Below are 13,765 nucleotides of genomic sequence, written 5' to 3' on the forward strand. Positions count from 1 at the left end.
GTTCTGGTTAGTCAAGCACAGTGGTACCAACTGTCATTAAAGTGGGTCTTGGTGCTTTTGGCAGTGTGTGGAGCTACCAAGTCCTGCTGGAAAATTAAATCTACCTTTCCATAAAGCTTGTCAGAAGAGGGTAGGATGACGTCTTTTATGATTTCCTGGTTGAAAATTTGCACTGAATTTGGACTTGATAAAACACAGTGGACTAATATAATGATCTAAAATGGTTCCCAAAGTCCTCACTGGCTGTGGAAACTTCTCTGTATCTTATTCAACTTGTATTATGCACCCCGCTACTCTTCCTCCAGAATCTAGGAACTTGATTTCCAAGCAAAATTTAAAATGAACTTTTTCTCCTAACCCCAATTAAGATACCACTAACTTTCTTTCTGAATCAGGAATGCAGTGGTTGTTGTCAGTGTCCTGGATGCCTCTGTTAGTGATGGCTTTTGAAGCTGTGACTCTATCTGTCAGTAAATTTCCATTTTATTAACTCTTTAATTCAAAATGCCCTTAAAACCCTGCAGTTAACCATGTTGCTGTTTCAAATTTTTGCATTACAGTTTCCTTCCACTATGTTCATATATTTTTAAACTTTCTATTTATATTCTGGAATAGAGTGCTCTGTGGAAAGCCAACTGCTTTAGCAATTAACTAGGCAGGTGGGCAAAAGTCAAGTAGGCTGTTTTCCCCTCAATTGTGTAAGCAATAACGTAACACCTGCTTTAAACATCATTATGTTCAGTGATCTTATGTAATATTCTAATTATCTTAGATAATTAACAGTAATAAATGGTTGAAATTTATCATTCTGTGTAATAAATATGTTTAATATGTGAGTTTCAAATTCTTGACTTTAACTAATGAAGTGAATAAACTTTGGAAACATACTCTTAATTTATTGCGATTCATATATATATATTTTTAATTCTATCTTCCCTTTTTAACCAACCATCTTTACGATATAGAAAGATATACATGCAAGTTAAACTTGTGCAAAACAATGAAATAGTAATAAAACAACAGGATTTAAAGCACATCGCTGTAAGGCCTGCTTTTAACAAGGGAAATCTTGTGGGTGTGGGTGAGTTTTTCTTGTAGCTTTAAGCCACATCTCATCTCTGAAGAGTGGTGAGGCCAGCTTTGTTCCACAGAAACTGATGAATATCAGAATTGTAGATAATTTGCAGAGCTGGCAGCATGATTGAGCTGTGATTAGTTGTCTCACAGCTAGAGGGTGTGGATCTCAGCTGCGGCTTTCTTTTCCCCAGAACTTGCTGATGGACTGTTTAAAGTCAATGGCGAATATTTTCCTCTGCAATTTTGTTTAAATTAAGGTTTTAGAACTTATCTACAGGTCTCACTCTTCAACTTTCAGGTGATTTTTACTTGTCATGTGAAGTTTTAAACCTCCTCCACAGTGCTTAACATCTGAACTCGTCTGTTTGAATAACAAGCCACTTGTGATTTTCATGCCCCATTTGATTATGATTTGTTCGTTTTTCTTGCAGAACAAAGAATATCTTGTTGAAAAGCTTTTGAGTCGTGCACCAAAGATTTCTCAACGAGCAAAGAAGGTATGTTTATGTGATTTTTTTTTCTTTTGCCATCTTTAAATGACATAGTTATTGGTTAAACATCAAGAAAACATGCAGATGGATGGACCACTTTCAATCCAGGATGCTGACTTTACAGTCAACACAACGTATGCACCCTGTCTTCTTTCAGCAACTCCAACACATTTTGCCCTGATGTGTAAATGATGTAAAATGCGGGCCAGAGTCACAAGAATCACGCTGTGCAGATCCACTGAACCGTGTGTTAGGGTGACTTTAAGAGCAGCTTCCTGCCTATGTCAGGACAAACTTGAAAAAAATGGATTGTTAACATTAGGGACCAAAACTGTTATGGGGAACAGGGAGGAAGTGCGGTTTTTACAGGCACAGCTGATGTTGGCTTTACGTAATAACCCCCCTGGATGCCCAGGACTGAGGCAGGATTGGAGGACAAGGCAGCTGAGTGGAGGGGTGGAAATTCACTGCCGTCGTTCAGACTAAATAGAGGGCATAGTAGGCAGCAGGAGCATTAATGACGTTATAATTACGCACAAACGGGTAGCATGGCATGATGTTGTTGATGGTTTATATGTGAGCTACAGACCGGGTTTCAGTAACAATAACAGAGGGAAAGGGTACAGGCTCCTGTGATATTCAGGACCTCTATAACAAGCACAGACACCATGCGTTACTCATTTACTCTTATGCAATTTTGTGAAATCAGAAATAAAACAAGCTTAGGTTTTGCAGATTATCATGACGTAACAAAAAAAAAAAAAGACTGCTTTGCTAAACCTTTGGACGTACTTTTGGACAAGGACATTATGTCCCAGAATGGATAATTGGGAAAACAGAAATCTAATTTCAGCAAGTTACTTTACATCTATAACTCTGTGCAAAGGTCCTAAATGGATAGCTCTATTAAAGAAAAACCTTACCTACAGTGAATGTTTATAGTGCGTTTAGTTGGTATACATGCCGATTAGTTGAGGGCCTGAAGCTAATGGCCAGTATGTCATAGTGATTTATGCTAACAGTATTTTACACACCTTTAAATCATCCTCATCTTTAAATTGAACGATTGTTGAACAGGAAACCGAGTATTATTTTTACAGGAAATGAAGGTATGAGCTTGTACAACACCAGAGATCTTCCTGTTTGAGACATGTGCTAAGAACAAAACATGGAAAGTTATTGCTGTTCAGAGTAACTATCTAATAGAAAAGTTTATTATTGTAAAACAAAGCTCACCTTAATACATATAATAGTGCAGGGTAGTGGGGCGCCACCTCCTGCCTCTATATCTTGTATTTTTAGTGATTGGTGTACCACTGAGAAACTGTGGTAAACCACCCAAATCTAACATTTCTATGGTTAAAAGGCATGTAAAACAGCATTTACATAAACATCTATGAGGTTTTTGGAGTTGTTTTAGGATGGTTAAAGTCTTCTTTGGTCTTGCCCCCACTAGGATTAGCTTTCTGTTTCACCCTATGGGACCTAATAATCTGGATTTCCTTTAATAATAATTAAAAAAAACATAAGCAATCTACTGCAGGTAAAATACAAATCTAAGATATTCTTTTAGGTACTCCTTCAGTGCTTGCTAATCTGGTTCCTAAGCGCAAGATTTTCTTTTTAAATCCTCTTAATAGTCCTTCAGGCTTATTAAAGGTTTCACATGTTTAAAGTTTTCCTTTGGAGTTTGGCTGCTTTGCTTTCATAAATTTTTAACATTCAGTGTAGTTTGTTTGTTTTACAAGTTACTTAACTCTGGTCTATGAATGATACAACCATTAAACTATTCTACACTCATGCAGTAAACCAGTGGTGCGTCTACAAATGAAAGACAACATAGCAAAAATAGATTTTAAATTTGCTCTATAGGCACTTTCTTTTTCAAAGACTGGATTGGTTCCCTTTTCTTAAGCTGAGTCTGTTAAATGTATCAAAGCTACAGTAGATCAGGGTTCCCAAAACTGGCTTTCAGGGCCCCCGTTCCTGCATGCTTTAGATGTGTTCCCTGTTCCAGAAAACCTGATTGAGACAATTGCAATACTTCCACTGAATGCAATCCAGTTCTGCAAAAACAAGGTCGAGGACCTCTGCAGTGGACTAATAACCTGAAGCATCATGTATCCCTCGTGTACTGTCAAGTTTTCTGTGAAGTGTTTCTTAAAAACGCAACTTTAAGATACTGTTAATCAGCTGTGTGCACATCTTTTTAGACCTGGCACTTCTTCTTTTGTTTTGAGTCATTATAATTTTCTAAGTACATACTGATAATGGAAATAATAATAAGTTAAAAGGACTGGAAAATAAATCAGATAAAAGCAGCCAAAGTCTTAAGAAAAACAATGAAAGTCCTTCAGGAAGTCTGAAAAATTATTAATAACGACCATGTTGAATGATTACAATAATGGGTTGTTGGAGGCAAGGTTAGAGGAAATTAAAAGGGATTTGAAACTTTTGCTCACTGCTGTAAAGCAGAATTCATACAGTCAAAGCAAGGTCTGACTCAGTTCATGACTTTGGTTGTAGAAGATCTGCAGCAGAGCTGATGTCGTTGCTATTTTGTGCGCATTTGACTTACAGAGTCATCTACTTTAGAAACTCAGCAACATTGCCTGAAGCCTGCAGAGACAAGCAGTACTGCAGAAGCACGACCACCTCGGGATATTATGACCTTAGCCGCTCCCAAACCTCCCCGTCTGCTGCTCGCTTTGTACAGCCTCCTTAAATCTCTTGACCTCCTTGACCTGCAGCGTTTTTCCCACTGCCCCTTTTCACCCTGTTACTTGGTTTTCTGTTGTTTTCTGCTCTGTGTGGTACTCTTGGTGGCATCTAGAAAACAAACACTGATAGGGTTTAAAAGAAAGCGCCTGGAGCTGTGCACCTACAACACCTTGCATCTCATTTTACTAAAGAATGAGAAGGAGATGGCAGATTCTGTCACCAGGAAAGCAATCACTGATGTTATCTAATGGGTGGAATTAAAACCTGAAAAAAACTACTTTATAGCGTTTTTTGTGTGGCAAATATTGGATAATTTTGGTAGAACAAAGCAAGCAATTGTTGTATATTTAATCTTAATTCTAATAAAACCAAGATTAAGGTCGGTGGCTTTAGGTTGAATAACCATCATAACCAGCAGATGGCGCTCTAACACACAATAAACCTTTCAAAATAATAACCTGAATGATCTGTTGTAAGTTGAACATTGCGACCAACATGGATTTTTTAATGATCGATTTGGTAGATGATAAAAAAGCAGTAGAAACAGAAAACAGATTTATATTGAGTTTAATTTTATGGTCTGGTGGAAACATGATAGCCGAAAACCTATTGATCTCTGCAATGAGGTTTTCTGAGAGTTGATTTTTAGAAAGAAGAGCTATTAATCCAGAACATACAGCAGTTGTAGCCTCTAAAAACATCAAAATCTTTCTGCTGGGTGAGCCTGTTTGGCTTCTCAGTGAATCGATCTATCTGTTTTGCTCAAGGACCCAGGGCAGAACTGGGGGAGCCTTTGTTCTCAGTCAGATTTAGAAAGTAAACCTGACACCAGCAGGAAGGGTAGAGCTGCCTTAACTCTGACCTCGTCTAAAGCTGAGGGAATTTATGGTGCTGGTAGCTCGCAGCTCTGTGTGCCGTCTCCTCTGTAACACTGCAGCTCGGCTCATCTCAGGTTTACACAGTGCCCCATTTTTGGGAACTGGGGTTTTTATCTAAAGAAAATATTTGCAAGCTCTGTATAATTTTGATTCAAAGGCTTTGCAATTAGAGTGATTGCAAAACTGTTTTGTGCCCCATGTCCATTTTGCCACATTACAATCACAGACTGCAATGCATTCTGATTGGATTTATTGTCATACATCAATAATGATAAGCCTCTATTTAGCCAGTATAGTCCCTTTTAAAATACAGCATATTTTACTTAAATGAGCCCCCGTAAAGGTGGTGGCATAAACATAAACTGAAACAGTTCCAAGTAACTATGTGTGTGGTTTTCAAATCCAAACAGTTTTGGTGTTACCCCTAAATGAAATTCAAAAGCCCCCAGAATTTATCGCATGAGGTAAAACAGTCCACCTGTGTATAATTTAATCTCATTATCAATCCAGCTGTTCAATGAAGGCCAGAACAAGCAGAATACTGAAGACCAAGAAACACAACAGACTGGTCAGAGATATGGTTTAGAATTTAAAACGGCATTAAGTTATGAAACAATATTTCAAGCTTTAAACGTTTAACAGAGCTCTATTCAATCCATCCAAAAAATGGAAAGAGTATGGCAAACCTACCAAAACATTCACCTAAACTGACAGGCTGGATTAGTGAGCATAAATCAGAGTAGCAGCCACGGATAATTCTGGGGAGATGCAGAGACCCGCAGCTCTGTTGATAGGACGACTATCAGTTGCGCACTCCACGTTTATAAACGAGTGGCAGAAAAGGATATTTACACAATAAATTTACCAAAAGAGCCCTTTCCAGTTTGGCACAAGAAGGAGTTCTGGTCACATGAGACCCAAATTAAACTTTTATGCCGACATGCAACATGCTTAAGTGTGGTTGAAACCTTAAATTGTGCATCACCTACAGCAAATCATGGAAGCACAGGCTTTGCTTCAGCAGGGACGGGGAGTTGATGGAAAGATGGTTGGATCTAAACACAGGACAGTCCTGCAGAAGACTTGAAAGTGTTTGGAGGCGCCAACAGGAAAACAACTTCAAACGTACAGCCCGAGCTACTATGAGGGTTTCGATCAAAACATATGAATTTTTTAGACCGGTCTATTCAAAAGTCAGGTTGAGGTTCATTTCGCCCAAACTTGAGCTGTTTGGGAAAGAAGAATTGGCACAAATATTCAGTCTATCGGTGAGCAAAGCTGGTAGAGCTATATCCCAGGGCCCCGCAGCTGTAGATCCTGAAATTGGTTTTATTTATTTGAAAATCAGGTATCACTCTCCTTCTTTATAATTATACAGTACTTTGATTTAGTCGAGCGCATAAAATCCTCCAGATGTACAAGTTTGTGATTGTCATCTGTCAAACTGGGGTGAAGTTCACGAGGCGGGAATACTTTTAGCAGACGCTAAATCACACGCACATGTATGTGCGCGGGAAGAAAAAGACACGCGTAACATTAATGTTTGTTATCCCGCTGGTGAAGGTCAGGAGAGTCCCAGGCTCCAGCGGCCACCTGCACAAGACCGTGGACGGAGACTGGGAGTGGAGCGACGACGAGCTGGACGAGGGCAGCGAGGAGGGCAAAGCCGCGGTGAATCAGGGCAGGGTAAGTGAGGTATTACCAGCAACATTGTATTCTTTCATAAATAAGACATATTTACTGTATAACACCGTTGTTTCGAAATAAGCAGAGTTACTAAGGTGTTTAATGTGACTCATAAACCAGCATGAGATCTCCCCCTTCCGTCTTTGACACTGCTCATCCCTCCCCTCCTTGATCAGTTAGTTTTGTAGCCAGCAGACGGCCGAGGGAGTCTGTGTAGAGTTCGCTGTAACGAGCTGAAGGAACGCTGTAAGGGTTGGAGGCAGGGGGAAGCGGTGGGTCCATCGATCAAAGAGCCCTTTGATAAAGATGACATGATAAAGAGCTGTAATGTATGATGCAATAAATAACCTTTCAACTGCCGCGATGATTTAAAAAGTTAATTGCTGCTGGATTAAAATCATCAAAGTTTCCTTTTATTTCATCTCTGGTGCGTTGCGTTCGAGCAGTTTTTCGCCGTTAAGAGTGAAGAAGCGGACTTGGACAGACGTGAATGAGTTGTAAAAAAAAATGTGAAAAATGAATGAAGTGCGTGCCGTTTTTGGCTCTGTTTTCAAGATGTGTGATTGTTATCAGTAGTAGTATGGATGATTATTTGAATATGTTTTTTTTCCTCCAGTCACGAAGGGTCAATTTTGAGGCCAAAGACGTAAGTTAGATTCTCATCCTGTTTATTTTTTGAAGAATCAAATTTAAGTTTAGGATATCTTTACATCTCCTTTTTTGTGGTAAAGAGGCATTTTGTTTAATTCATAAAAAAACAAAGAAATGGCAGGTTTCAATGCATGATAACTAGAAATCCAATTAAAATGCATCTATTTTTTGTTGAAAAATCTGAAGTTTAGTTCTATTTCACACAAATTCATAGCACATTTTGGTATTTTTTGTAATCTAACACTCAGCCAATTCCTTTTTCACGTCCACTCTTCTCTGTTTTTCTACTAAAATGATTTCAAAATTCACCATCATTTTCACAGTTCTGCCTCTCATTTTCTTCCTCCTAGAATGAGGAAGATGCCAACAATATCCCTATAGAAGGCTTGTCTGTTCAGCATCCCCAGGTGAGGGATTCAGCAGAAGCAGCACTAATTTGTCATGATTCAATGACCTTGATGCTGCAATGATTGTCTGTGTGTGCAAAATGTACACGTGCAGCTGTCTGTCTATGTGTGTGTACGTATGTGTGTAAATGTGAAAGTATCTGTCTCCAGGATGGATGCTCTCAGCAGTAATAACTCACAGTAAATGGCTGTCTGCCTGACAGTGCCAGCTCAGTGGCCTAGGTGTATCTCATCTGAAGACTTACCGCCATTGTAACTCATTTTCGAAAGGCTGTTGTCATTGTGAAAGTGAGCCAGAGCAGTTTTAGGGGTAGTCTTATGACCCACTTAGAAATTAACTGAGCAGCTATTTTTTAAATTCAAAATAGCAACTTCTTTCTCGTATAAAATACCACAGTTAATATAGTATTGTCATAACAGCACAGACAATAATATGTTGCTCCTTTATGTATTGCTCCTTTCCTTTTCCCCTCACAACTTACCTGCAGATTAAATAAACAGATTCAATTGTTTAGTGCATTAAAGATTCGGATCTGCACACACATCTGATTTATTCTTATTGCATGCTTATTTTTTCATTGCAGGGCATACATTTTTGTCTACCAGACCTTAAAACTGCATGGAATAGTGTAAACCGATTCATTCTCAGGTATTTTTGATGCAGGTGGAACCATACGAGAATACAGCAGCCTTCATTCAAGGAGCTATGAACATGGTACTGCGACTACGGTAAGACTGAACATAGTTTCCTATGTTAGTTACGTGCCAAACAAAACATTCAGTATCTTGCAAAAGTTTTCACACCCACGTAAGCTTTTTTAGTGTAAGTAATTGTACACTGCAAGCTTTAATATATTTTATTGGGGTTTTAAGGAATAAACTTACCAAAAGTGGTGTAGAATTGTGAAGTTGAAGGATATTAATGAATTGCTTTCAAAAGCATTTTATCTTTAAAAATCTGAAAAGTGTGGCATGCATTTGTCTTCAACGCAGGAGTCAATACTTTGAAGAGCCAGTTCTCACTGCACTAAGAAATGCAAGTCTTTTGAGGTATTTATCTACCAACTTTGCACACCAATCTAAACCACTCCATGGTAGTTTCCACTGTATGTTTAGGCTTGTGGTCCTGTTAAAAGGTGAGCCTCCTCCCCAATCTCAAGTCCCCTGCAACCTCTTCCAGGTTTTCTTCCTGTATACTTCTGTATTCAGCTCTAGCCACATCTTCACATCAACTCTGACCAGCTTACCTGTTCTTGCTGAAGCAAAGTTAACCACATCAGAATGCTGCCATCACCATGCTTTAACATGGTTTGGTGTGTTCAGGGTGATGTGCTGCACGAGTATTTTGCATATATGTAAAACATTCAGTCTTGGTCTGATGTGACCAGATCATTTTCTTCCACGTTTGCTGTGTGCCCTACACGGCTTGTGGCCAGCTTTAAACAAGACTGCTTATGGTTTTATTTAACAATGGCTTACTTCTTGCAACTTCTTCATGAAGGCCAGATATGAGGTATTTACTTCTTATAGGTGTCCCGTCAACAGATTTTGCCACCTGAGCTGTGAATCTGTGCAGCTCCTCCCATGTTACCACTGGCCTTTTGTCAGTTTCTCTGATAAAAGCTCCCCTTGTCCAGCCTGTCAGTCTTGGTAGGTTTGTTGTTGCCACATTTATGTCTATCGTCAGATAATTAATTCAACACTGCTAACATCACAGGCTCTGTGAAAAAAAAATAAAAATTATAAATTAACCCTGCTTTAAGCTTCTTATCCCTAACCTTTATACTGTCTTCTTAGGTCCTCATGATGCACTATGATCACTAATGTTCTTTAACAAACCCCTAAGGCTTTCACAGCACATTAGATTTATACTAATAATAAATTACACACATATACCACACCATACCATATTGATTCATATAGCACTTTAAAAAACAGCACAAGTGCTGCACAACAAAAAAAGAAAAACACAAAAAGGAGATTAAAACTCTTCAAACATTAACGTACTATAGTATACTATAGAACTTGGTACCCTATTAAGGAGACCATTAATAGGCATTTGTCAGAGCAAATGGAGCTCAGTGGAAATGCGTGGGGCACTTTTTTTAGATCATTATTTGTAAATAAATAATGTAAAAACATGTATAATGTTCTTCAACTTCACAGTAATGTGCAACTTTGTATTGGTCTATCACTTGAAATCCATAATAAAATGCATTGAAGTTGGTGCTAGTGACAAGGTTTAAATGTATGAATATATATTTTTATTGTCATGATGTTCTTTCTTTTAGCTGGAATGAGAAGGCTACTACTAAAGGTGTTGATCTCTGCTTGAAATCGAAAGAATCAATTCAAATCACTTTGTTTTACCTGCTGTGTTTTGCTGGCTGTGCTCTTCAGTCTGCTTCGTTCCTTCCACACCACAATTCTCTTTCTAAGACTTCATTGTTCAGAGATACAGCCACATGATGAAGTCAAGGTTTGTTATTCAGCCAGAAATCTCATTCTAGGCCCTCTGCTGTTATCCAATGACAAAATTTAGTGGCTCAATTTAAAATGGAGGGAGTTAAAGGTGAAATGGGACGCAGCTTGTCATTCTATCAGTGCACCTTCTGTTTCTTTGTCGATTTTTGGAAAAATGGTCGAGAAGTGAGATAGAGTGAGAAGATGCGCAGAAATGGACAGCCATTTGTAGGTTTTTGGATGGTTCAGAGTCTGAAGCTCCCCGGTGAGCCGGTTGCCAAGTGCTGATTTTCTCATGCAGACATCAAAAGGCCCCCCTCTGGGCATCAGGCACAGCACAGATTTTTTTTATTTTTATTCAGCAGCAAACCTTAGGTCCAAAAACAACAGGTGGCAGCGAACTGTTTACTGCCGAGGAGTGAGCACTTCGACGTGAAAGGCTTTGATGTGTTCAACTCTCTTTGTCCTTGAGCTCTCTAATGTACGGAGTTTTCGCCTGATAGTGCTCACATACAGATAGAGACAATCAACAGACCGATTCAATTGGAAATGCGCTTAATTTCTGCCAGTTGTTCACTGGCTTTATTAATTTGACATAATAGTGTCTGCAGGAAATGTTTCCAGTAGACGCACTAATGTGTGCACAAACACTTTAACGGTAAATGGAAGTGGGGACGTCTGGTGACATTTTCTTCTGACAAATTTCCGTGACGTGATCGTCAGCCATTCACTGGAGCCGCTTTTTTGGCACGCTCAAGTTAATAATAAGATTCTTCTGTTTTACATTATCAAAAATACACATTCAGACAAAAGAATACTCTGCTATTTTATAATAAAAGGTCAGTGTTTTCTTTGTGACACTAAATGTTTCTGGAACAACACATGTATCTATCTCTGTTTCATATTTTGTGTTTTGGATTATCTACATAGTATAATTAGTTTTTTTTATGATTAACCGGTTTAAAAAAATGTCTTTAACCAGGCAATAAAATTAAAGCTTTTTCATTGTTAAATACTTTAGCTCTGATTGAATTTAATATGCAATATATGCACTGATTAGAATTTCTTTTTTTTTTTTTGGCCAATTTCCAATTTTAGAATCTCTGACCTGTCAATAATACCTTTAGCCTATTCTGATTTGTCTGCTGTTAATAACAGCATTGGAAAATATACACTGCTCAAAAAAATAAAGGGAACACTTGGAGTTACATTTTGTTGTTTAAGTGTTCCCTTTATTTTTTTGAGCAGTATATATTTTTCTACTTTTTAGATTAGTTGAAAATGTAACTGTCTTCCTAATACAATATGTATTGTAAAATAAAGCAAAAACAGGTCCAGGTTACAGGGCCTAAAATAAACACATGCACAGTAAAATCCTTCAGATTATGGTATCAAAGTATCTATACAACAAAAAAGCTCACTAAAAATATTTAAAGCACAGTCCCAAATGGTTTCAAAACAGTTTGAGATTTTTCTAAAAGAAATCATAAAATTATTTGATTCCTGATATAAAAATAAACATTAAATTGGTGTTCATTCTTAATTGAGGAAGCTGATTAATTATAATCATTTAAAGCTGAATAGCAGGAGTTTATAATAAGATTCTCTTAGAAGAAAATATTTGGCAAGTACTAGTCAGAATATTGTTTACCTTTTTCCTTTTTTTTTTTTTTTTTAGAAAGCATAGATGAGCCCTGAAAAGAGAACTACAAGCAGTTTTAAGTCAAAATGCAAATATTGATGAGCTGTGGCTGTGCCACTGAAGCTTAAATATTTATAGCGGGAGAGAAGGAACTGAGTTAGGAGCTGACATTTCCATGTATCTTTAAAGGTGTCCTATAAGAAGGCCAGAATAACATAAATCCCAGCTGTGCTAATGAAACATGGTGCTAATATTGAATCTTAGAGAAACATGGATATTTAGTCTTGGCATCATTCTCAATGAGCTTCCATCAGTTGTTCACTCGGACAGACATCCCAGACTGCTCATACAATGACAAGAAGATAATCGCTTTCCGGTTATTCCCTTTAAGGATAGTTTTCTAGGTTTCATTTACCCTTTTAAAAGCATGAAGCAATGAAATTGCAATTCATTCACATATGTAAAGCATCAGATACATTTTGTGGCATTTATATAAGATTTTATTAGCTGAACTACTTACTGTACTTTGTCTGACTATGTGCTTGTCTTATCTGGGATTTTAAATCTCCATGTCCTTTAAAACAGCAGAGCACCAACTGCAGGTTGCTCAGGTGGGAGCTGCCAGAATTGACAAAGACTCCTGGATAGGTGTCGAAACGTTTTCAGAAAGAACTTAACAAAAGTCCGGTTGCCTCTGATTTAAGCCCGTTGGCTCACGTGGATCAGATTTAAAGATTAAACTGAAAATCTGCCAGGGTTATGAAACATTTGAGGGTTGGTTTGTGTCGAGTTGCAGGTATAAAGTATCTGTTAGCACTTCTTACTAGCTTTATTGTTTGAAAGGATAAAATAGGGAGAAACTCTACTTGTATGTGGTGTATTTCCTAGAGCTGGTTTATGGGAAGAACATAATTTTTTTCAACCAGTATATGGACTTCAAAGTGTTCACCGTTCAGACTACTACATTTAACAGGAAGACTGAATGTGTTTTATCAAAGTTGCTCTGTTTTATCCTCTTGAGCTTTCAACCTCTCTGTGTCTTGGGACATGCAGAGTTTGGAAATGTTGGCAGCCGTTTGGAGACTTTTGTGTTTAGACAAATGTCTGCGTTGTCTTGGGAATTCGCACAGACTGCCATCAAGAGAAAAATCATCCCCAGAACTCAGATCGGTGCATTTCTACCAGTTGGTTCTTCTGTTAGCATGTGACAGCATGCTGTGCTGATTTTTACAGACAAACACTGGGCTCATCCTCAGTGGGCTGTTTTTTTATATTCTCCATTATGTTCATTCACTGAGGCTTTATGCACTTTCTACATAGGGGACCAAAATAAAACAGTGTTGGCGGTGCTGCATTTCCTGTGACTGGGAAGCTGAAGTTTCAGCACATTTATTTACAAAGTCATTACAGATAAGGTTTTACTTGTATGTGGTTTAAGTTATGGCTTAGATTTCCTCTCAGTTGTGGCATACATGTTTGTAGATTGATTTATGTTCCTGGACGTAAAACTAAATTAATCTTCTCCCTGGAGATTTCTTTGGTTTTAACAAAATCAGATCCTCCAAAAAACAGAGACTCCCAGAACACAAACCATTGTTTTATCCGTACTCCAGCACAAAGTGATTTGCACAGGAGACACTATAGAAAATTATAATTACTTTCTCTCTAACTCCATGTGTACAATAATGTAGAAAGGTATAACATTCTTTTGCAACTTTATATTATACCTTATCTCTGTGATGCATGTTT

General features: G+C 38.0%; 1 protein-coding gene across 3 annotated transcripts in view; it reads left to right on the forward strand.

Annotated features, from left to right (window-relative positions):
* Positions 1-13,765, forward strand: part of stk39 (serine threonine kinase 39) — a 39,605-nt gene that overhangs the window by 12,049 nt on the left and 13,791 nt on the right. The window contains exons 10-14 of one of the 3 annotated variants that reach the window (XM_036139384.1): positions 1,509-1,574; positions 6,731-6,853; positions 7,470-7,499; positions 7,855-7,911; positions 8,576-8,640. In XM_036139384.1, coding sequence (XP_035995277.1) covers positions 1,509-1,574; positions 6,731-6,853; positions 7,470-7,499; positions 7,855-7,911; positions 8,576-8,640 — 341 coding nt within the window. Of the gene's footprint in view, positions 1-1,508; positions 1,575-6,730; positions 6,863-7,469; positions 7,500-7,854; positions 7,912-8,575; positions 8,641-13,765 lie in introns of all 3 variants that reach the window. The other 2 variants (XM_036139383.1, XM_036139385.1) reach the window with 2 other exon arrangements.

Source organism: Fundulus heteroclitus, chromosome 7 (assembly GCF_011125445.2).
Source record: "Fundulus heteroclitus isolate FHET01 chromosome 7, MU-UCD_Fhet_4.1, whole genome shotgun sequence".
NCBI lineage: Eukaryota > Metazoa > Chordata > Actinopteri > Cyprinodontiformes > Fundulidae > Fundulus > Fundulus heteroclitus.